The 24501-nt window shown below is 56.0% G+C and overlaps 1 protein-coding gene across 1 annotated transcript in view; it reads left to right on the top strand.

Moving 5' to 3' along the window:
- NTN3 (netrin 3) overlaps nt 1–21231 on the top strand; it is a 31975-nt gene extending 10744 nt beyond the window's left edge. The window contains exons 3-7 of the mRNA XM_055708820.1: nt 6456–6644; nt 11884–12033; nt 13016–13069; nt 19116–19190; nt 19465–21231. Of these exons, the coding sequence (XP_055564795.1) occupies nt 6456–6644; nt 11884–12033; nt 13016–13069; nt 19116–19190; nt 19465–19793 (797 nt within the window). The 3' untranslated portion in view covers nt 19794–21231. The remainder of the gene's footprint in view (nt 1–6455; nt 6645–11883; nt 12034–13015; nt 13070–19115; nt 19191–19464) is intronic.
- Nucleotides 21232–24501: the final 3270 nt, after the last annotated feature.

Here is a 24501-nt window from a genome sequence, read left to right as displayed (position 1 = left end):
GTGGAGGTTTTTGCCTTTTGTCCTGATTTGGGATGGGGTTGGGGGATGCCAGAGCCCTGTGAAGGTCTGGGAGAGGGAGGAAGAGCCTCTTGCTCCTGCTGGACTGGAGCCCAGGTCCCAGGGGGTGGCAGGAGGATGGAGACAAGGGAAAGGCATACCATTAATCAGCCCCTGAAAGGCTCAGTGGATGTGCCGGAGGTCAGAGGGACCTGTTAGTATTTGTGATCAGTGTCTTGTTGAGATCCCAGCTGTTGGCTTTATGTGTGTGTGTGTATATATATATATTACAGTGGATTTCTTTTAGGAATGGCTAAAAAGGCAGTGGATTTCAAGCAAGTGCTGGAGATGATGCTTTAAAGCACCTCACACCCTGTAAGAATGTGCCAGCCCTTGCTTTTTCTCACTTGTCTCAGAAAGATGAGTTTTGGATCAAAATTCAGGGAAAAAACCCCACCCTCAACTTTGCACCCTGCACAGGGCTGCTGCCTCCAGTTGCCGGCAGGTCGGGCAGGGGAGGGCTCCGGCTGGTGGGTGAACCCATGGAGGCCACCTGGGACAAAAGGAGGACCCTGACCCGATGTCTGCCTCCCTTGTAGCACCCCACACTGCATCTGCCTCACCACTGAATCCTCCAGTAAAGCAGCATGGTGGCTCTGCTGGCACAAAAGCAGTTAAACCAGAGGAGGCTCATTTTGGGGGAGCATCTGCAGATCTCCTGTGCGTCGTGCCCATTGTGGGGTGAGGGTCTGGTGCTGCAGGGCCGTGCTCCTGAGCATCCCTGTCCCCAGCTGCGTCACCCTGTTGGCAGATGGGGCTGAAAAGATAAATGAGGGAGAGAAGAGGAGGTGGGGGCACAGCGCGGTCCCTTCAAGCTCCCCCCAACAAGCCCCGCGCACAAAGACCTTTCCCCGAGCTGCGTGTGAAAGTAGTTTTTCCTGTTGATTCTCTCCCCTTCTTTCTCCCTTTCCCCTATCGGGCTTTGTGCCCTCTCTGAAGGGACCTGAAAGAGCTTCTCCATCACCCGCCTCCGAAGGGCTTAGCGGCTGAAAGCTGGATTAGCTCCCCGAGCCTTCCCCTCTGTGCCTTTCAACAATGACATCTCCCCAGCCAGCACGAACAGACGCAGCAATTAGCACCAATTAAAAGGAGAGGCCGCCCGGGAAGTTCCCTTTGCTCAGCCTGGGGGCTGCGGGGTTTCGGGCTCTCTCCTCTGGCCGGGCATCACTGATGCAGGCTTGTGGTGGATGGTCACGCGTGGCTGGAGAGGAGTGAGCAGGAGGAAGGTGGATGGATGCAGGAGCTTGTCAGCCCAGTGCTGGCTGAGGGGCAGGGTTGGGGGGGCTGCAGCACCCCGGCAGTGGGTCCAGATGGAGCCATAGGGCTGGCACAGCATCAGGTCGTGTTGGGATGTCACCTCTTGTCTCTGTGCTCTCCAGCACCCTGCATGGGGGTTTGTCCCCCTTCAGTGCATGGGTGTCTCTGCCTGCTCAGGCATGGGGATAAATTCATGTCCTGCACCGTATCACGGAGCTGGGACATCCATTCAGGCAGCTGAAGGTGAGGGCAAACTTTTCTTACTTCACATGAATTTCTGCCTCTGGCTGGTGTGGGGAAATGCAGGGGTGAAACAGCCCTGTGATGCCTGGGGTCTGAGCATACGCACGGGTCATGACCTCGCCATGGCTGCCATAGGGTGGCCGTGGCATTCGCAGGGACATCACTGTGCCACAGCGTGACTTTGGCAAGCAGGCAGGTTTGGGGATGTTGCAGCCAGGATGGTGACAGTGGATTTGCCATGCTGCTGGCTTGGCAAGAGGGCACAGTGCCAGCTCCATGCCGCAGGGTGCGTGGCCCTGTGCCTGGTGGTTAGAGAGCAGTGCCATTGGTCTGTGGGTACAGGGGGCTTCCCAATACCCCAAAAGGGCTGTGTGTCCTGTGGGGAGCTTGTTCCGCCAATACTGGAATGCTCTGTGTACCCTCTGCTGTGCGCTGCCCAAAACGAGAGAGAGAGAGAGAGGGTCAGGAAGGAGAGACACGTGTCCCCATCCATGTGTGTCCCCAGCTTTTAGCCTGGGTCAGGCTCAGCGAAGCATAATCCCAGCAGAGCGGCCAGCGGGAGCAGGATCACCAAAATCCCAAGCCCCAACTGTGTGATGCATCAGCTTTATTCTTGCAGACTCACACCTCTTCCTTCCCGCTGCTGGTCCCTGCCTGCACACACTGAGCTGCTTGGGGCAGCCTGGTCTCCCCCTCGGCAGGCTGCCCCCCAAACCCCCGGCCTGGGGAAGGGGGGGAATTGGATTAGCACAAGGCAGCCACTGGAAGTAATTGATGCACTCGCTGGTAATGCGGGAGCTCTTGTTCCCTTTGTGGTGGCCGCGGCGGGAGCGCTCCCGGGAGCACCGGGATAATGCACGGGGCTCGCTTTGATCGGGGGGCTCGGCGGGGAAGGGGCTGCGCTCTCCTGGGAAGACTTTGCTGCCTGCTGCTCCCTTCGCTTTGGGCTGGGGGGCTGTGGCAATCGATCCGAGATGCCAGTGCCTGAAAACACAAATCCCTGGAGGGGTGATGTGATTTAGTGGATCCCATGTGCTTCCCCCATGTCCTCTGCCCCTTCCTGTACATGCATGCTTGCTTTCTCTGTCTCAGCACTTCCCAGGCAAAAACTATCTCAGAAATGCCCCAGTGACCTGGCCTGGGCTCTTTTACCCTGCGGAGCAGGATCCGTGCTGCCGGTGGCCTGTTGGCAGTCGCATCTGCAGCCCCTTCCCTTGCCGCGTGCCCCACGGTGGGGTGCTCCCCAGCCTCTCCCAGGTGTGCTGGGAACCAGTGTGTTCCCAGTAGCACTGGCCCCAGCTCTTCCCAGAGAAAGCGGGGGGAGTGGTGCAGGGTAGGTGATGGCTTTTGGAGGTGGGCAGGTGGGCAGAATCCCCCCTGCCACCCCTGCCTGGGCACCTGCTCCCCACGGGGTGCAGCATCCCAGATGATCTGGGGAGGCAGCCACCACTGTGGTGAAGGGGATTAACTCTTGTCTGACCATCCTGAGTCCTGTTCCTCTGAGGATGGGGCTGGAGCAGCTCAGTCTTGTCCCTCGCACACCTATCCTCAGCTCACAGCCCCTCAGGGAGGACTCTTCACTTCTATTTCCCCTCTTGCTTCTTAGTGGTAGAGGCAGGAGCCCAGGCCCCTTTCTCTAAACACCTTCCCCATGATGGAGGGGCAGTGCGGATGGGATTGAAGGGGCTTTTCTGGTCTCTGTTCCCATCCCCAGGGCGGAGGTGCAGCCCCATCCTGCCCTGCCGTCCCAGCTGGGCTCTCCTCCAGCCAAAGCAGGGGCGTAGCTCGAATCCGCTGCGGGTTGGCAGCAGTGGCCGGTCTAGGGTTTCGCTGAGCCGGCTGCCTTTGCTAATTATTCCCAGGGAGCTTGCAGGGGCGGCGAGCCCTGCTTCTGCCCCGCGGGCTCCGTGGCCTGCACCCATGTGCCCCGGCACATGGTGCTGCCTGTCCTGATCCAGGGTCCCTGCCCCAAAGCCCCTCGTGCCATTGCTCTGAGCTCTTCCATGTGCAGCAGCCCAGAGGAGAAGAGGTTGTAGGGTGGCCAGGGCCTGGGCAGGGGTTCAAACACCATCAAAAGAGGAACATAAGGTTGTTCCATTGCAAGGTGTTGACGTTTAATTAGTCTATTATAGCAAATTATTAGATCTTGTGATTGTTTAATTGATCATATGATTGTTTAATTGGCATACTGTACAAGGGCGGAAGTGAGCTACCACGTAATTAGCCCCAAACTGTGCAATTAAATTCTTATTAATACCCCAAACAGCAGGGAACATTCAAGCCTTTAATTAGTGATTAACGGGAGACAGACAGAGCTTGCAACCAAGTCGGCACTGAGGAACAGTGCAAGTATTTAGCTGGGTAAGAGTGGGGACCCGTCTGCTCTGATTAGTGCTGGATGGCTGCGCCAGGGGGGGTGAGGGGACAGTCACGCGTGCTGGTGTGACCCTGTCCCCAAGCAGGGGACAGCCACCCCTTCCTGCATGGCCAAGCCCAGCCAGGTACCCATGTTGGCTGGTCGGGATCACGCCAAAATCCCGGCTTGGTTCCTGCTAAGCCGGCGGCAGTTTGCTGATGCCCAGCCGGGGCTGGGAGCAGCAGCCCAGCGTGGGCAGCATTGCTGCATGCAGGCAGAGGGGACCCGATGCTGGGCAGCCAGAGGAAGTTTCTTCCCAAAAGCTGGCTCCTGGGAGGATCTGCAGCATGTTCCCAGGGAAAGGTGGCCCCGGGACTGATGGAGACATGCCAGCCAGGAGGGGCCCCAGCCTGCGGCAGGGTCGGTGATGCCGTGAAAAGGTCCTGGCCAGTTACTCTCTCACTGATTAAACTGGAGGCAGAGAGGGACCCGCGCCAAGGGCAGCGAATCATTTACCTGACCTTTCTCCTCCGTCGCCCATCGCCTCCCCTCTGGGCTGCTGTCCCCTTTCCGTCCAGAGAGGATGCCGGGGGCTCACAGGAGTGGCCCCGAGCATTCCCAGCGGGACAGTGAAGCTGCCTTTGGGGGTGACCTAACTGGTCTTTTGGTGACGTAAGGGAATAACAAGGCAGCTCTACCCCAAAAAAGTTGTTCCTTTGCTGCACTTATGCGTGGCTGCCTCAGTTCAGTGGCATAGACCACCCCAACTTGTCCCTGTGCCATTGTCTCGTGAGTGCAAGAGCAGCCTGGATGTTGAGATACTTCACTGCATCTCTCCTGGCCCTGGCAAAGCCTGGCCAAGTGTCAGCATCCCTGGCACAGCATTATCCTACGCTGCTCAGGACCATGGGCAGTATTTGCTGCTCTCCCTCCAGGAGCTTTGTCCCAGTGCCTAGCCCCATGTCAGAATTGGCCTCAGAAGTCCCTATTTTTCACTGGCACTGGGGGGACGGGGGGGGGATGGGGAAGAGCTCAAAAGGTTCAAGCCTCCAAAGGCACCTACCACTACACCAGAGTGTTATTTTGATGCCTGCCATGTGATTTTTACACTAATCTCGTAACCCGGGGCAGCTCCCAGGGGAGCTGAGTTTTGAGTGCATGGTGACGGCAGCACCAAGGCTGGCAACAACCTTTCACTCAATTCATTTAAGCCTCCAAAAAGGCTCTTTTTTAGGTCTGGGGTTTGCTCCGGTTTTCTTCCCCGAGCATCTCCGAGGCCAGAGCAAGGCAGGCGAGGGAGCGTTTGATCTGCCCGGGCTGAAGCTCCCACCAGCGCTGCTGGCTGGGGGGGAGGCAACTTCACACGACTGCCAAGCCAGGCCTAAGCAGTTAAATCTGGGCTGACACGTTAATGAATTTCACAGTACGCCTGGAAAAACTCTCACCCAACCTCAATTTACCGGCGCGGGGAGGGGGCCAGGGCTGGGGGAGGAGGGCGCCGCATTTTGCCGAAGGAAATCTTGTTCCCATTATCTTTTTGCGAGGGTGTTAAGCAGGAATGGGCATTGCTTTGCCTTTTTATCTCGCACACGTGGAATCGGGCGGGGGGGCTGCGCGGTTCCTGTGGCTAATGAAAAAATAGTGTGCGTTTGCCGGGTCATGCATATGTGTGTGTGCATGTGCTGGCATCTGTGCATGCATATTCGTGCATGTTTATGCATGCATACACATGAGCATGTGTATGAATGTGCATGCCTGCACGTGTAAGCGTGCAGGTTTGTGTACACATCTGTGTGTGCATGTGTAATGGTATGTAGATATTTCTGTGTGCATGCATGTGCACACATACGTGCTTGTGTGCACATGTAATGATTTGTGGATATTTAGGGGCATATTTGTGTGCCCACGTTCGTGTGTATGTGTTTGTGTGCATATGAGCTTGTGAGTGTGCCTGTGGGTGTTTGTGTGTGCACACGCATGCATGGATTGCTATTGGGGCTTCTTTGTGTGCATCCACATGCATGCAGGGTCAAGCCTTAAATATAAGGAATGTGGGGCCTCTGTGGCTGACGCTGAGGATGGTACCCTGTGAGGCAGCAAGGACAATGCCATCACACCCCCTGGCACGAGACAGGTGGTCCTGCAGAAAGGCTGGGTGGGCTCTGTCACCAGAGCCAGCTGTTGGTGAAGGGGCAGGGGGGACGGCAGGGCTGCAGGTACCCAGCTGGCCCTGCTGAACCCCCCAGTTGCACCCCTCCATCGCACACTCGTCTGCCTTCAGCCAAGCAGTGCCCTGTCCCTACATGTGCCCTTTCTAGTCTGCCCTGACCTCCCAGGACCAGCCCCATGGGGCGGCAGATACTGCACATCTGGCCGGCACATGGGGGCCAGCTGTGCTGTGCCATGCCCTGCCCATCCCACTCCCCCGGTGCAGGCAGCCCTGGCCCTCAGCAGCAGCAGGTGGCACCGGGGCAGATCCAGCCCACCCAGGGGGGATTCCAGGCTTTGCCTCTTGTCCTCACCTTCTCCCTTTCCATTGCAGCCTGCAACTGCAACCTGCATGCCCGACGCTGCCGCTTCAACATGGAGCTGTACAAGCTCTCGGGCAGGAAGAGCGGCGGTGTCTGCCTCAACTGCCGGCACAACACAGCGGGGCGGCACTGCCACTACTGCAAGGAGGGCTTCTACCGGGACCTCAGCAAGTCCATCACAGACCGTAAGGCCTGCAAAGGTAAGCTGGGGGTGTCTCCGTGTGGGCGGTAGCATAGGTGATATAATCTCTTCTGGATTCCTTGCTCTTCCCTTCCATGCTTGGGGCATCCCTCTGCTCAAATCCCAGCTTCTCCCTTCAGCAGCTGCAGGTCACCTCCAGGCTCCATCACGCTGGTCACCTCTGCCACACTAAGGGCAACAGACAGGGACATCGTTTTGAGCCCACGGTCTCCTTCAGGGATGGGGACGATGATGATGGGCAGGGAGCAACCAGAGTCCCAGGAGCCCTGGGAAGGTCCTGGTGTGGCAGTACCTGCTGTGCAGTGCAGTCAGTGTTTGGAGAGATGCTGGGCAAGTGCTGAATAAGGCATGTGACTAAACATCTGTGATGCTGACAGCGTCTGGGCCATAGACATGCATTCAAGCTGCTTCACAAAATGACCCGTGATGGCTTCCCTGCCTTGGAGGGCTGGGGGTGCTGATGCAGGTTTTCCTCTCCCTCCTAGGCTGTAGTGCAGGACCCCACAGTGTGTATTTCAGCTGCGGGGTGGCACTTGGGACCTCTTTTTTGGGAAGATGCTGTGCAACATGTCTCCCAGTGCCTGCAGGCAGGGTAGTTTGTCCCCAGGCTGGCCAGGAGCCGCACTGGCTCCAAGCCATCAAGCCACAGCTTGACCTCACAAGGTCTCCAGCCTGTGCCAAACATCACAAAACCTGCACCTCTCCTCTCCCACTAGCTCCTGGCAAAGCCTGTCTGGTTTGTCTTATCTCTCCCTGTTCAGCCCCCTCTGTGGAGCCATCTTCCTTTGTGAAGCCTCAAAACAATAGTTTCACTAAAGAGGCTGAGATGGCCACAGCTGCTCTGAGGCTGGGAATTCATCCCTGATTCATCTTTTTCCAGCTTAGATTGCAAGTACCTCCCAGAAAGGAGCGCATCATCCCTCTCGAGTGCATTGTGCAGCCACAAGAGCACGAGGCACCTTCACTGCTGTGAGGACATGATGCTGGCATGTTTATGTAGGGGCTACAGGAACTGCTGAAGCAGATTTCAGACCATTAATGTGTCCACAGAGCTAAACTGAAGGATTTGGCTTTGGGGTTCCCTTCTTGGGTGCATTAGTATTGTTTGTAGGTATGGCTCTTGGGGCCCAGATGTAATAGGTAAAATCCCTCCGCTGCCTGTGCTGCATCAGCCACCCCTGCCTCACCGCATCCTTGTTCCCACGGGAGTGCTGCAAGGATGGAGCAAAGGGAGAAATTTCCTACATTTCACTGATGTTGTGGCAGCAGCAGCAACATGGCTGAGGGGGCACTGGCAGGGGGACCCCTGCTCGCACCCAGTGCGTTAGCAAACAGTGAACTAATCATTTTTTAATAACCTGAGCAGTTGATTTGACAGGTCCCACCTCGGCAGACCATGGCCCCAGGGGACCACACGCTGCTTCCCAGAGCCATGGCCTTGGCCAGCCCATGTCACAGCTATGGCTGGGGGCATGGCAGCCTCCCAGCAGCAGCAAGGATTTCCCATTGACAGGGCTCATGCCAGGGAAGAGAACACTTCCCCACCCCCCCACCCCCCAAAAAAAAAATTTAAAATAAAACCAACCAAATAAATCAAGCAGCATTTGGCTAAGTGCCGGAAGCAGAGAGGAGGGTAACTGAATATGGTACGGGTCTGTGGGACCAGGGGCACTGTGGGCGCAGTGTTTCCTGCCTGGGCCTGTGGCTCAGGTCCCTCTGTTTTCAGAGCTGAGGATGGAGGAAGCAGAGGGGCCCTGGCTGCCTCAGTCTGCCTGTGCCTGCCTCATGCAGGCATCAGCCTGCGGTCTGTCAAGGCAAGTCCTGCTCCACCATCCTCACAGGGCAGTAATTGTGGAGTGTCAAGGTGATGGAAAGCATCTTGGATTCAAAGTGACTCCTCTGGAAGGGATGGGGTGGGCAGAGCATCGTAGCGTGCTCAGGAGCTGGTGGGATGGGGCGAGGGCTGATGCCACTGTGCAGGAGAAATGCCAGTGACCAGTGCCCAGGCTGGAGCAGAGGAGTGGGGGGCTGCAGCAGGTCCCCCCTTGCAGACAACCCCCCCGCCCTTGTCTGTCCCCGTGCCAGGCCACAGGCAGGTCTCTGCCAGCCTGACCTGGAGGGTGCCACTTCCGGAGGGCTGGCAGGGTCTGCCCGTGGGTTGGGAATGCTGCACGGATCAGCCTGGCCAGATGAACATGTGCACAAGGGCTGTCCCCCGCTACGGTGCATATGTTGAGGAGGATCTGGCAGTAAAGGCAGTACCCTGGGTCCTGGGAGCCAGTTCTTAGCTCTGCCTCAGGGAACAGAATTAATAATAAAATCCCTGATGCTTCCCTTTTGGCTGCCCCTCCTTCAGTAAAGCAGAGAGCGTTTCCACCCTTTCTTATACTTAGCCAGTGGTGGACTGGTTGAGATTGGGAGCTCCTTGGGAGCACCTGGGAGCCTGCCTGCCTAGTGCCATGAATGGGAGCTGGTGCTGCCAGAGAGATCTATACACGCACAGAGAGAGGACAAAACAGTTTGGGCTTTGTTTCTCCAAGGGTGCGTCCTGTACCTATGGCTTGGGCATCTACGCTCCTGCAAGAAAAAAATAAAAGGAAAAACAGGGCTCAGGACAGTAGATGTTAAAAGCTGCTGTGAACTGGGGGCTGCAGTTATGAACAAAGGTTTCTGCTCCTACTGCAGTGCTGGTGTAGGGCAGAAGCTGAGCATCCCAGCAAAGCTGGGTGTTGCAGGCTCTGGGAATGAAGCTCAGTTCATATTCAGGAGGTGAAATACTAGCCCAGAGGCTAGGGACTATTACATTTTATTTAAACAAACCCCAGCACATGTTACTAAATAACTATCCAACCAAACCATCAGATCATGGTTTGTCTCTGCTGGGATGCAGTGTCTTCACAATAAGCACAAAAATATCAACTGCAGATTGCACAAGCCTGCATCTCCTGCCAGCAACTGAGCGGAGCCCTCAGCCACTGTCCAGCAAGTGGGGAGGCGAGCTCTTCCCTCCAGCCGCTGGCCCACCAGCAGCTGCTGTCACTGCTGGACCCTGCTAGACGGAAAAGCTGGGAGGATGGAAAAGGCAGAACAACCTGCAGGATTAATTCAATGGTGGTAATTGAAAAGTCAAATAAAGAATGGCTGTGCATTAATCCCTGTAATTTAAACAAAGCTGTAAACCGTGAGCTTTCTCCAATGAAAACTGGTGAAGCAGTAGCAGCTAAGCCTTAAGATGCAAAAATACCCTCAATATTAGGTGCAAGACATGCTTTCTGGCAAGCACAGCTCGATGAGTTAAGCTCCAAGCTAGTGACTTAATCCACCATTCAAGCACTGTGGGCCAGATCCTGGCAACCAGCAGGGCTGTGAGCAGCAGGGCTCGGTGTGTGGGCAGCCGGCATGGAGCTGTGCTGTTCCCCCAGCACCTGCATTCCCTGGTGCCAGGATGGGGTCCCTGAGCCATGCGCCCCACTGTGAGTTCTGTCAGGATGAGGAGGGATGGAGATGCTAGAGCCAGAGCAGTGGGATGCGGCCACAATGGGACATGGGACTGGTCGGGGCAAGCACTGGGTGTTGCCTCAGATGTTTTTCCCATTGGAGCGGGAAGGAGCAATGGATTTTGTGGGACTGTGGGAAATCCCACCATGACAGGGCGAGGGGCCAGAGATTGGTCTGGCAGAGACCAAGGTCATCTCCAAAAGACACTCTGAGCAAAGCTGCCTTAGTTGCCGATCCAGGTAAAACATCAAGACTCATTGAAAGCCTTCTTCCATGGCATGAGGAGAGATCCGCTTTAGATGACTTGGATCCTGATTGTGCTGAGATTTATGTCCGTTCTTAAACTTTACACCAGGAATACACCGCTGGGGCCCAAGAAAGACCCCATGTTTCTGACAGCCCTGCGTCATGCCAAGACTCGCTCTCTCACTGCCATTTGTTATCACAGCTGAGCCCCCAAAATATCCTTGTCAGAAAGACGTCCGCTTCCAGTCCCAGCCAAGATCTGATAAGGACAAAGCATCTGGTCCTGATTAGAGGCTGCTCGCTCTGGTTTCTGGCTGTGCGAGAGGGGGGCTGAGGAGCAGCTCCATGGTGCTCCCACCAATCCCATCTGGTGAAAATTAGGGAAACTATACCATCGGGGGCTGCGGGGTGGTGGTGGTGTTGTTTTTGTTTTGCCTTGGAATCACGTTCAACTCTTACACTGATGGAGGCTGAGATAACCTTCTTCAGCTCATAGCCAGCCCAGCCCTGGGCTGGCAGATGGGGAGGTCGTCTCCTGAGCGAGCATCTCCTTCCCACATCCCTCCATGTAGACAGTCTTTGGTGGGTCTATCATCTAGTGTGGTGTGATGGAGAGCCGCTTTGGGTCTGTTCTCGGGGTGAAGACCCAACTTTCACCTACCTTAGGTGTGGTCTGTCCCTGGGGATGCTGTGTTAGAAAGGAAGGGGGGCATCCTTTGGCTGGAGTCTCCAGGAGCTAGGATGGGTACTGAGGCTCATGAGCTTGGCAAGCATTGAGAAGATGCACTTTAGACCATCCTAAAATCAAGACAAGTCCAAGGTTTGTGTAAAAGCTCGGTGTTGGTTTACCTCCATGGACTGAAAAGCTCAGAGGTGGGTGAGCAAGTGGAGAAAATGCTTTTTACTGCTGCAAAAGGACCATCACCCTGGGGTTGAGGTGAGGAAAGAGCAGACCTTCTGTCTGCTTTCTGTCCTGGTAGTGCCCCCAGTCCCACCCTGACCGTGAACAAGGTTTGCGTAGCCCCCTGTGAGCCCCTCTCCCTTTGCTTGCACAGGGCACGGCTGGCAGCAGTGCAGGGCTGCCCGTGGAAGTCCCTGCTCCTGCCTGCATGCGTGCCGGGCTCTCCCAGCGCCGCTGCCTGCAAAGCCAGAGGGGAGAAACTGTGTCCTTCAATGCGAGTTGGTGTCTGCAGGTGCCCACGTGAGCTGTGGGGTCTCCAGGGGCTCATCCTAAACCATCCTTGTCAGTGGAGGCCATACCCTGGCCAAGTCCTTCGTCCACTCGCCCTCCTGCCCATGCTGCTCACAGCACACATGGGGCCGCAGCCTGGACCCCTGGGTCTTGGCTGTGCTGGCCCCAGCAGCTGCTTTCCACCAGTGTGCTGGAAGGGCTACCTCCTCCTCGACTCTGTGGGGGTGGTACGCTGGGTCTGATTTGGGGGTTGTGTTGTGCAACCACCTCCCATGTAACCTTTTCTCTCTCTCCCACGCAGCTTGTGACTGCCATCCTGTTGGTGCAGCCGGCAAGACTTGCAACCAGACAACGGGGCAGTGCCCATGCAAGGATGGTGTGACCGGCCTCACCTGCAACCGCTGTGCCAAGGGCTACCAGCAGAGCCGCTCGCCAGTGGCCCCCTGCATCAGTGAGTGCTGCCGTGCCCTGCCCTGTGCTCAGGACCCCCGCCAGTGCTGGGGGATTCTCTCCTTGGGCTGGTTCCAGTGGGTGCCTCTCAGTCCCCCACCACATGTGGTGGGAGAGAAGCTGAGACGAGAGAGTGGCCACCCTTATGGACGTCCTCCAGGAGGTGGTTGAGTTTGGGTGGTTTGGTCACCTTCTGTGGGCACCCATGCTTCACATCTCCCCACGCAAGAGGCTCTGAAAGACCCCTTGGGTTAGTTTTTCCAGCTGGCTGAAACAGCCCTGCTGGGTCACATCTTTGGCTGGAGCAAGGTGCCCTCCTCACCTGGCTGAGCCCTGAGCATGGTCAGGTCTGGGGCAAGGCCAGATCCTGTGGTCAGTGTAAAACTGTGTTTATTGTTGCAGTATGTCTGAATTTGACCCAAGTGGCAGAGGAACAGCTTCCCACCTTGTAGCATCCGCTGGCACTGCTGGAGCGGTGGCAGTGGGGGTGAGCTGGCAGGGCTGGCTCCTCTCCTTCTGTTCTTCCCCACATTTGGGGTTAGGACCGAACTTCCCTCAGGTTTTGTCACCAGGTATCCTGAGAAAGTGGGGGCTTGCCTACACTTACCCTGTACTGTGCAGCCTTGAACATACTCAGATCAGCCAAGCACCCATCCGATGCCCAAACTGAGTCCAGGTGAGCTGAGCATCCAGGGAGCGTCCGTCCCTGGAGCATGTGTCCTCCACAGCGGCAGCTTAGGGCTCTTGGGGGTTGCAGCATCTCAGCCTGGCCGAATTTACTGAGCTCAGTCTGGGCATCTCTGGATCTGTTTAATAGCCTGCAATACTCAGGTCAGACTCATCCCATTGTCTTTTTTAGTGAGTCACTGGAGATGACCCACAAAACCCCCTCTACACCCCGCCTGCAAGGGGGCTTTTGCTCAGGTGTTAGCCCCAGAGCTGATGATCCCTTTCCTTAAGACATCTTTCCCTTCCTCTTCCAGAGATCCCTGCCATCAACCCCACCTCCCTGGTCACCAGCACAGAGGCACCCGCAGGTAAGTGCTCCACGTCCCAGGCCGAGCCTGTGGCCCCAGCCCTATGCAGAGACCCTCCCACCTCCCCTATCCCCTGCACATTGAGGGCTGAGCCCTGCCAAGCCCTTTGGCAAAAAGGTTAATAGTGAAAAATGTTGGTGAAAAAAATAACTGAGATTTGAAATCATGTTAATTTCTTGGAAGGAACTGACAAAGCTTGATGAGGCTTTCTCAGGGAAAAGTTTTCTCCATCCCCTCCAAGGAGGAAAGCAGGGGTGCAGCCCACCAGCTCCTCACCACCCCTTGGCAGCACCATGCTCAGCCCTCCCCACTGCTGCAGGATGTGGCCTTGCAGGGCAAAGCAGCCGCTTTGCACCTCCTCCCTGACCGCCCCTCTTCTATCAGCCACCCCCACCATCTCACTTCATCCTGGCACCCCTGTGCCCTACGTGGTGGTCACCAACAGTGGGAGCAATGGATGGGCTGTGCTGATGCTGGGCCAGGTCTTGAGATGCATGCATGGCCATGCATGGGAGGGGGCTGCAGCAGGGCTTTTCTCTCTCCCCTCCTCTCCTTCCGCAGTCCTGTCAGTATGGTAGCGTAACTGTTCATAGCTATCCTGTTTCTATCCCTCTGTGGGGATCCTGAGCCAGGTCAAGGGGGAGAAGCTAGGGAAAGAAGCAGTCCCTTTCCTCCTCAGGCCACCCTTCACCCTGCTGTCCTCAGGATCTTGGTCTTCTCCCGCATGCCAGTGTGGGGTAATACACAGCCTGTGCCCTATGTGCATCCTTCTCCCCAGCTCTCCTTCCTGCAGCCACCTTGCCTTGGGGATGGAAAATGCCAACAGCCTCTTCCCTGGCGGACATGTGCTTAGGATGTACTCCCCAGCCTTTTGGGAACATCTAGCATGACCCCTGCAGCCACATGCACGCACTCAGTGACCATGGGAGGGGGACAGGGACAAGGGGTGTCAAAGGTGTGGATCTACGGCAGGACAAAAGCGTGCGGATGGGGATGGAGAGGGGAGATGGACAGAAGGAGGCTGGTAGCTCAGCTGCTTGCAGAGCGACGTTGGCCCTGCATGTGTGCGGATCCCACGTATCAATGAAAGACCGGGAGTTCTGCACAGCCCAGCGCCCACCCAGCACCCACAGACACATCTCAGCCCTTCCAGCCCTGCTCCGCAGAGGCTCCAGAAAACAGGAGGGTTATCAGGTCGTGAGTCGAGCCGCCCTATGTGAGTCCTGCAGAGGTTTCACTCCACGCTCTGGCAGCATCTTGCCCGATGGGGTGACCATAAAGGCTGAGCTGTCAGTGATGGTAACGCTGCTGGGGAGGCTGCATGGGATGGGGCAGACCAGCACCACCCCTGCTCCTGCCTCTCTGCCTGCCCTGCCCACACAGCGGGCAGGAGTTGGGAACACCAGGCTTTGGGAAAGGGAAAAAAGTGGTTGGGAGGGAAAGGGGGATTTGGACGGTTTCATTGCAAACAGAGAGCGACACATGGAACAGAGTTAATCAAGGTGACTCCCCTCTAGTGCTTTATAAATAGGAACAGTCTTAGAGTGATGTCTGATCTTTTCAGCTGCGTAAAAATAAATGGCACTTTCTGGAGACCCGGGTGTTTACTTTGTTTTAGCGGAGCAGGTCTGCCTTAAACTGCCTCTAGTTTTATCTGTGGGTTTGTTGTTTTAAGATTTCTGGCTTCTAGCTTGAATATCTTTAATGCAAAGTAGCTCGCCTCTGCCCAGAGTCTGCACTGGGGGGAGCAGGGCGCCCAGCTGGGGTCCTGCTGCCCCCTTTGCTGAGGCAGGGGATCAGAGATGGATGGAGTAGGTGGTGCTGCCCTGCCCAACTCTGCCTGGGTTACCCTGCCTGCCATGTGCTTGTGCCATGGGCAGGGCTGGCCACAGCAATGCACCCTGCCTGCTGCCTGCACCCTGCCTGCTGCCTGCACCCTGCTTGCTGCCTGCACACTGGTGCCCCTCTGCCTGCATCCTTCTGCCCCAGGAGCCCCCAGGCTCCCCTGTGAGCAGGGCACTCACCCCCTCAGTGCCCACAGTCGTCCCACCCTAGGCAGCCTCTGAGCCCCCTCTCTCCCCGGTTCCCCACCTCTCTCCCTGCCTCGGGCAGCAGGTGCCGGGCTGCAGGAACAGGGGCACATTGTTCAGGGCTGCCGCACTCAGGTGCTGGGCTTCCCCCCCTCTCCCCATCCTCCTCCCTGTCCCCCTGTGCATCTGGGCTTTTCACGGATGTTGCCATCCTCTGCATCGATCTTCCCAGCTTTCTCCTGCCTTTCCAACCCTCTGCAGCCTTTGAGGTCCGGCTTTGATCTCTCTGCCTGAGCAGCCGACTGGCTCAGCAGTAAAACGTCGTAGGTCCACTTCTCATAATTTTTATTATTATTATCTTAAAATATTTTCCACTTAGTGGAAAAAAAATATCCTTGTTCCCTGTTAGCAGAATTAACAAAATTCATGGAGCACAAAACAGGGCTTTAAAAGAATTCAAAGTCAGCAGTAAAAGTTTTGCAGCCATAACACCTAATTAAGTTACATCTCTCTTAAAACAAAATATTCTTTTTTTTCAAGGTGAGGAGAAGTAAACCAGATGTGCAAAATCACTGCCTCTTGCACATGCTCCCCCTCAGCGATGGGGGATGCCCATGCCAGGCTGGTGGCTCACTGGTCACCATCTATCTCCTCCCACGTGTGTGTGGCATCGCCTGGTGCTTGCTCTGCTCTGTCCATCCGTCCCACGTGCCAGCTCCCCACTGCCAGCGGAGACGTTGCCTGTCCGTGGGGTGCCACTGCCTGGGACATGAAGGGGACTGAGCGTAGGACAGGGCTGTAGCTATCCCAGGGGTGCACCAAGTGTCTAGGACCGGGCTGTGGCATATCCTGGGAATGCAGCAGCATCTCGGGGTTTGTGGGTGCACTCTCCCAGCCTCAGGTTGTGGCAGGTCTCTGCCATCCCCCAGCACCTCCATGGGGCTCAGCTGCCCCACCAGGCTGTGTGGGCACGGTGGGAGGGGTGGGCAGGAGGGTGGCTGCAGGTGGGGGCTAAACTTGATCTTCTTTCCACTGCCCTGCAGGATGTGTAATGCAGCAACTGGGAAGTTTAAAAAGGAGCTGGGAAAGTGGGGAGTTGCTCTGGGGGCTGCCAGGGGAGAGGCGCTCATAAAGCGGCTTCTCCGATGGCCATTCAGATGGCCTGCCAGACGATTTTAGGGATGGACGGAGCGTGCTGCCCTGCTGAGCTAGCAGGGTGGGAAGAGCTGCTGCCAGGCTCCTTGGGCTCTGCCTGGGGGAACAGCCATCCCCTGGCATGTGGCATCCCAGTGGGCATGGGAGGCTGCAGCTGTGGTCCACAGCCATGTTGTGATGAGGGCTGGGGGCGGAGACCCCCAGCAGAGCCCTGCTGCAGGGGAACCTTGCAGGAACTGGATGGGGTGCCCAGGGAGAGGCAGTTTGTGGAGGTGCAGGCAGGACCCAGCTGCCCCTCTGGCAGAGAATGAGCTGGGTGGCAGGCCTGGCACCCCTCACCTGGCCACCCCCCACCCACAGCACCCATGCGTGGTGATGGAGCCACACACTCAGAGGCAAGGAAGGCAAATGCTTTGAGCTACTTGGTCTTTGTTTTTTTCTTCCCAAGTTTCTTATAGAAATTGAGCAGGAATTGCTTTTATATTTGAGGAACGTTCCTCAGCACAAAGCTGAGGTTAAAAAAATCCCCAAAATAATCCCAAATTGTTAATTCCCAACACCATTTTCAGTTATTTTGAATCAGAGTTTTATGATGTTAATAATGAACAGGAACTCAGGGCAGTTACTGGTTTTCTTTCTGCTTTTCTTCCCCATCACCGAACAAGGAGGGTGGCAGGCTGGCCAAGGATGCCCTGCAGCCTGGTACCACCACCCATCACCCCACCACTCATGGGCTCAGCACCATGTGGCACCCACCCTGGTTCATGGCCGGCTGCAGGATGGTTTCTGTGCCCCCCAGCTGTCTCCTTTCACCACCTGGCCCTGCACGGCATGGCACTGGCAAAGTGCTGCAGTGGTAGGGCTCCCAGCTCCAACTCCAGCAGCATGAGCACCACAAACCCATGTGGTCCCACACCTTCACCAAAGGCTCGCGCAGGGCTGGGACCCAGGCTGGCCCCTGCAGCAGGCAGGGAGGGGCACAACCTGCACCCAACCCCAAAAAGTAGTTGCTTAGGCACATGACATCCTCCTCTGCTCTGCTTGGGGAGGAAAATGTCACCCATCCTGCTGGGTGCTCCCCAAAATAAAGTGGGAGCTCCCTTTTAGAGTCCCCTTCACGTAGCAGGAAAGGACAGAGCAGAGTGTCAGGGATGGGCCCATAGCATGTCCCAGAGGATGCAGCGGGGTCCAGGACGGGGCTGTAACACATCCCAGGGATGCAGCAGATGGGGGCAATTTCCAGTGGCCACAGCAGAGCACTTCAGAGCACTCGGCAGCCACGCTGCATGGGGCAGCCCTGTGCCCCCTCCACGGCCACCACCTCTGTCCCAGGGGATGCAGCGGGGCCAGGGCAGCTCTGCCAGCCTGGGCAGAGGGGTAGCATGGCAGCACAGGGGGGATGAGCCGAGAATCAGGGCTCACCCACCTCTGCCAAGAATTAGGTTCATGCTGTGCCACTTCTATCAATGACAAATTTGGAACAGGCGGCACAAAGTCCCAGATAAAAAGGAGAGCAGCAGAGCCCAGAGCCAGTTTGTGGTCCTGGGCTTCTTTCTTTCCTCTTTTCTCCTCCTCCCCTTGGCACAGGGCACTGTTATTCCCCCACCTTCCCCCCGACCCTCTCCTCCATCCCCAGTGATCGCTGTGGCAACCTGCAAACAAAGACAACTTCAGAGACTGCTGGCTCTGTCCCGGGACATGGGGCCAAGCCAGAGAGAGAACCTGTGAGGGGGAGAGAAAAGAAGAAAGATGGGCTTAGAAAAAACATGCCATTTGGAAAGAGACAAATTGAGATGTTCAAAGGAAGATGGCAGGGGGAAAGAAAGGAGAACAGGGCTGCTTCAGCAATTGTTGGGATCAAAGCCTTGGGGAGAAGGAAAAAGTCATTCCCTGCCCTCCCTCTGCTTGAGATGCAAATCTGGGGTCTTTAGAAATGCACGGAAAAAAAGCTTCCTTGAGGACATGAGCCTTGTCTGGAGCTGGGGGACAGCAGGGAGGGATGCTTTGTGGAGTGGTGGACAGCCTGGTGGCCTCTCCAGCCCTTCTGGAGCAGCCTGAGCAGGGGATGCTTGGGCAGCAGGAGTGGCCTGGCAGAGCAGAGCCACTTCCCTCATCCACCTGCTTCCCCCAGCCCGAGTCCCCTTCCCTGCTTCTGGGCACCGATGAGGTGTGGGTCTCTGGAGGGGCAGCCCCATGAGGATGCTTCCCACCACCCTGGCCCCTGAAGGCTTTCACCCCGGAGGATTACAGCCTCCTTGGTCTGGGATCAGACCTTCCTTTTGGTCTCTGGCCTCTGGGTCCGATGGTGGGGTTGGTACTAAGTTCTCTCTTCCCCACATCACCCAGGTTTGCAGGGCCATAGCTGTTCTGGTTGACCCTCCTTGGCCATGGCCCTGCCTGCTCGCCATGGTGGCCACTATCACCTCACCTGCATCTCTCCCATCCATCCCCTCCTCTGGAGGAGAGTCCCCAGGCTCCCTCCACCACTCCATGCTGATTTATTCTGCAGGACATCATCCCCATCAGTACAGGACATGACACAGTCGCTTTGTGGGCACAAGGCCCTTTGATTTCTTCTCCAAGCTGATGTGGTGTCAGTGTTCATGCTGGGATTTGAGCCCCCAGCTCTTGTGAGCTGTCAGAGGGGCATCTGGACTTGCCAAACCCCCATCCCCAGAAGCAGCCTAGGCCCTGGCTCAGGAGCCTTCTGGAGAGTACTGGGATGTGGAGTACCCACCACCCTGTGCCAGGCTGGGTCTCATTGCTGTCCCCTCCACCCTGTTCCCTCATACCTTGCAGTGCGACAGGACCTTACGTACCTCAAGCCCCTCAGTGCTCAACCCTCTGTTCTTCCTCCACAGATTGTGACTCCTACTGCAAGCCAGCCAAGGGCAACTACAAGATTAACATGAAGAAGTACTGCAAGAAGGACTATGGTAAGGACCTCCTCCCACTCCAGGCCCCGCTGGGCTTTGCCACAGAGGCAGCCAAGGGCGGGCTGCAGGCTGGCTGTGGGTGGGGGAGATGCAGATGTCCCAGGGGATGGGGAGTACCCAACAAGGAGGGGGGTCCCCAAATCAGCCACCCCAGGTGTGGTGGATGAGGCAGGTGGGGCTGCTGGGGACGGGCAGTTCCCATCACCAAAGCTTCCTTCTGACAGCAAGGCAAAGCATCCCCCATCACCATGCCTCCCCCCCTCTTTTCACTCAGTGGTCCAGGTGAACATCCTGGAAATGGAGACGGTGGCCAACTGGGCCAAGTTTACCATCAACATCCTCTCTGTCTACAAGTGCCGCGATGAGCGGGTCAAGCGCGGCGACAACTTCTTGTGGATCCACCTGAAAGACCTGTCCTGCAAATGCCCCAAGATTCAGATCAGCAAGAAGTACTTGGTCATGGGGATCAGCGAAAACTCCACTGACCGGCCAGGACTGATGGCCGACAAGAACAGCCTGGTCATCCAGTGGCGGGATGCCTGGACACGCCGCCTTCGGAAACTGCAGCGGCGGGAGAAGAAGGGGAAGTGCGTGAAGCCCTGAGGGGTTTCCACACGTCCCATCCCACCCCGTGCTCAGCCCCAGCCCGGCTGTGCGCTGCCAGACTGCGCCCAGAGACTCTGTACATATATATAGTGTGAACGGACTCTTCTGTCTATAGTGTATATTTTGGCAATGGTTTCCCTTTGTGTGTGCGTGTGCACGTGTGGGTGTGCGTGTGGGTTTTTTTCTCTAAGTGTGTATTAAAAATAACACAGTAATGACAAACCTTTAATGGGGAGCAAAGTGGAGCAAGATCCCATGGGTGCCTGTCACTTGAAGGAGCTCAAAAGGGATTGGTGTCCTGCTCCGGGCATTTCTAGGCTTTTCTTTTCCCTTTAACAGTCTTCTGCCCGGTGTGGCGTTGACACCTGAGTTGACAGTTCTCCTTTCTCCAGTGTCCAGGGCCTTCCTCTTCCTCGCTTTCTGAAAACATTCTGCTGTCTCAGACCTCTGTCTGCCCTTCTCCTTGCCCAGTAGGAACAGGAGCTCAGAGTCTTCTGTCCTTCATGCCAATGTGCAACAGGCAGGCTGAGTAGAAACCAGCCAGCGCTGGTTGTAGAATCCAACGCTGCAGAGGGACCGGCCCCAGGAGCTCTGCCAGGAAGAACAAATGAACTTTTGCAAGGCCTGATACTCTGGTGACCTCAGGTTCACATAAACCAGTGCTGCTGCTGGGGCAGGGCCCATGCGATGCTGCAGTGCCGCGGGGAGGAGTCAGGCCATGGCAGTGGGTTGGTGGCCACTACCAGGCTCTGTGCCCACCAGGTAGAAAGGAACACACTTTGCAACCCCCTGGCCATTACCTATCCTGGTGCATAGTCCAGGAGACCCAGCGGGAAAGACCTGGAGACACCCATTTTCCCCTCCCATGTCCACCAAGGCTGTAGCCTGCCCCACCAGCAGGACCTGGGGTGGAGTGAAGAGGCTGACTGGAGCCATCGTCTATCATCATCCATTCACCCAGGTCTATGCCCCTATATTCTCAGCTGCTACCAACTGACAGAATTCCACCTGTTTCTGTTGAGCTGACGCCAAGTGACCATCTGCCTTGGTGTGCATCCTTCAGAGCTGGCCTGACTGCATGCTCTCCTTGGGAAGTATTGCTGTGGCCGAGATTGTCCAAGGAGGTGCACAAGGCAGAGCTGGCAGGAAGAGAGAAGAGCTTTCATTGACCCACCTCTAGTCTTTTATATCTTCTTCACCGTGTGTTAGTCTCCAGTTCAAACAGACATCAGTATCTTCCCATGTTGAGATTGTAGCAGTCCTGGCATAATAAATATGATTAGAAATAATAGGTGCTCTGACAATAGATATTCCTTTCCCTACAAACCTTGCCTTGCTTGTTCACTGGCTCAGCAAGGTATTGTAACCTACATCACAGTCTTCCAGTGCTTTAGGATGATGCTTTGCCCTTTTGAGCCCACAGCAGTTTGCATGGACTCCCCATCCCATGGGTGGTCTGGTGCTTCTGGGCTCCAGCATCCCAGGGTGGGATGAAGCCAAAGAGACTGGTGGAGCACTGTCTGTGTTCAGCACCCGGGAATTTGGGAAGTGAGGATCTAGGCACCGGGGGATGTCTGTGTGGACATATAGGTGCCCTAGTCGGGGAACTCAGTGCATTGGTGAAATTGCTGGAGGTGCTGGGAGTGGATTTTCAGAGATGTGGAGGGTCTGCAGTGCCAGCTTTCAGGTCCACAGGGCACAGGCAGAACTGGAGAGAGAACAGAAGCTGAAGGGCAAAGCATATGCAGGACCAGTTGGGGTTAGATGAGCTGGTCCTATGCCACACTCTTAACTTAGACCCCAACTTTCCCTCCTCCAGCTGAGCTAAGGGGATCCCCTCATCCCTGGTTCCTCTTGTTCTGGTTGTCATAGGCTATTGGCCTCTGCTGTGAGATGGTCTTTGAAGTATGTGGGCCACCCAACCCCTCTTCCTCCCATGACTGCTTGCATGCAGGAGCCCAGGAAGCAGAGCTGCTGCCCTTGCCCTAGGCTCACTCCAACCCCACATACTGTTAGTGGTGGAATATCCTTCGGTTGTGCATGGCCAGGACTCCCATTGGGGTCATCTCCACGGCCCCAGGGACAGCTCAGTATCACCCCATGGGGTGTGTGGGCTCCCTGGCCCCTCTTCTCAGCAGCCACACCCCACAGAGGAGCAGGCTAGTACCACTGCTCCATGGGCACGGATGCTTATCAGGGCAGAGCTGCAGAAGGCACATGCTTTCTCCAAGCAAGGCACGAAGTGTATGTGCTCCTCAAAAGTGCTCTGCACATCCTCTTAGGGCAGGAGACTCCAGGATTTCCTTTAGCACCTGATTTCTCCTCCCCTGAAGCAGGGCAATTACAACTCTTTGAGGACTCTGATGTTAATGGTTGAAGTTCTCGATTTATTCTCCAAGATGGCTCTTCCTTCTTGTTTCAGCTCTGCCATCTGGGACTGCTGACAAGGAGAGATGGCTCCCAGCTGGTGTCCTCATGCCCATGGGTGCCCTGCTGGGGCAGATTGGAGACCCCAAGGCAGGACGACCACATACCCCCTGGGCTGCCACTGAGGAGAGGAGCTCTCCCCCTTTGGCTGGAGGATGTCCTAAAATCCTGGCCAAAAACTGGAGTGGGCCACTCTGCACCTTCACTAGGACTGCTGCCTGGAAGATGTTTTTCTGACTTCCCCTGCTTGTGTCAACCCCAAAGGCCGAAGTAAGGATTCGTCTTTCTTCTTCCTCTCCCTCTCCCTGGCACAGCCAGCTGGAAATGCCTACACATGGGTTTGGCTGTCCCTGGAACACCGGAGCTGGGTCACCCAGAGCTGGTGCCAGGGTTTCCAGCATGATGGTGGAGGCTGCACAGAGATGCTGCTTGTCCTGCCCTGCAACTCAGGGTAAGGGCTTGGCGCAGACACTACCACAAGCACAGTTCCAGGGAGGGCTGCAAAACCAGGGGCTGCTGTGCCGTCTTCACAGGGATGCTGCTGAGCTGGCTCGTCTGGCTGTGCTTTCCATGCCCCACTTGCCATGCAAGCAGCTTGCTGGGGAAAAGAGGCCCTTCACAGAGAGGGCTGGCGACATCGCACCCAGCCTGCACGCAAGCCTTGCAGGGGCTCTGCGCTGCACAACCCCACACCGCTCTGACGCTTCTGTCCACATTTAACCGGAGATACAACCAGAGGCATCCCCAGGTGCAGGTGGGACAACCCCAGTTGGGGAACTCAGCCTGCCAAACCATGCCCCACGCCTGCTGCAGCAGGGTTTTGGGGAGAAGCAATGCTGCCCAGGGGACTTAGATGTGCAGCTGCTCCCAGACACATATTTGAATCTCCACATGCATCGACATGTCTCTTTAATCTTTTTCTGTCTGCTTTGTATTTTAAATGTATGACTGGACGGAGCAGATCCAGGATGCTGGTGGGACCCTTTGCAAGCACCTTTGGGGGTGGGCTCTGCTGTGTTTCTTGGGGTGCCCTGGGCCTGGATGCTGGGACATGTGTCATGTAAATACCACCCTGAGGGTGCCCTTGCAGAGGGACCCTGGCCCTGCAACTTGGTGGCTTCTGTGAAATATGTAAAAAGAAAAGCCAGCAAATGTTATGGACTATAGTGTAACATATATGATATGTATGTTTGGGGGGGTATTATTATTTTATTATTTTTATTTTTAATAACACGAGTCTAATAAGTACTTACTGCCTAATTCTGCATCTTCTTCACACGCACTCTCAGTTTGCATGTGGGCTGGGAAGCCGAGGGCTTTGCCGAAGCGCTTCTCTCTCCCATCACCCCCAGCTCTGCAGGTTGGGGCTATGTTGATCCATAGGGTCTCATGAGCACTGCAGGAGCTTCCCCGTAGCTTTGTATCTGGATGTGGGTGGGCTCAGGGCATGCCATGCGGCTGGCTCTGAACATCCCTTGGTGCACCAGGGACCGATGGCTCATGGGTCATCATGATCCAGGCTTGGCTCTGCAGTTGTCCACCCATCTGGGTACAACCGGGACAGCAGATCCCAGCGAGCTCTCCCACCTCACCAAGACTGGGTCACCAGCCTCCAGCTGGCTTCCTTGTACTCATTGGACTTATCAGGGCAGTGGGGGACTCTCCACAAGCCACCACCCACCTCCACTTCTCTGGTACCTCAAGCATCCAGAGTTACCCAAAACCTGCAGGACTTTATAGCCATGGAGGTTAAATAGCTGAAAAAACTCTTCCACCTTCCCATCATGACTCTCCAAGAGCTGTAACTGGAAACACCAGAAACATTAATGGTATTACTTGCTGTTTATTTTATTTAGGTATTGTTTTTATATACTCATTAATGGCTTATGTAATTACTTCATTGCTGTTCATAACACTAACATTTAAACAAAGCCACAGTTAAAAGAAAGTGCAATCAAGCCAAACTTCCAGTAGGCTTAACTGCTTTCAAAGCTAATTTAAAGGGGAAAAAAGGGGATAATTAGCAGTCAAGCACGAAGTTGCCTTTCCACCCTCGATGCAATGGGAGGCTGGTTGGCACAAGCTCTGGCAGCCTGAAGCTGTTCTGGGGCACTCCCATGTCCGCCTGCACCCACCCAGGCCTGGCCACCCCCTTGGTGGTTGGGGAGTGCTTGTCACCACGGGGTGCTGCCAGAGCCGGTGGTGACACAGGGCAGGGGGACTTGGGTGGTAGCAGGGGATGGCATGCAGCCCTGGTGGCCACAGCCAGCAGCCATAG

Source organism: Falco cherrug, chromosome 4 (assembly GCF_023634085.1).
Source record: "Falco cherrug isolate bFalChe1 chromosome 4, bFalChe1.pri, whole genome shotgun sequence".
Taxonomy (NCBI): Eukaryota; Metazoa; Chordata; class Aves; order Falconiformes; family Falconidae; genus Falco; species Falco cherrug.
Note: the sequence above shows the minus strand (reverse complement) of the source record. Positions and strands in the feature narration are given on the sequence as shown.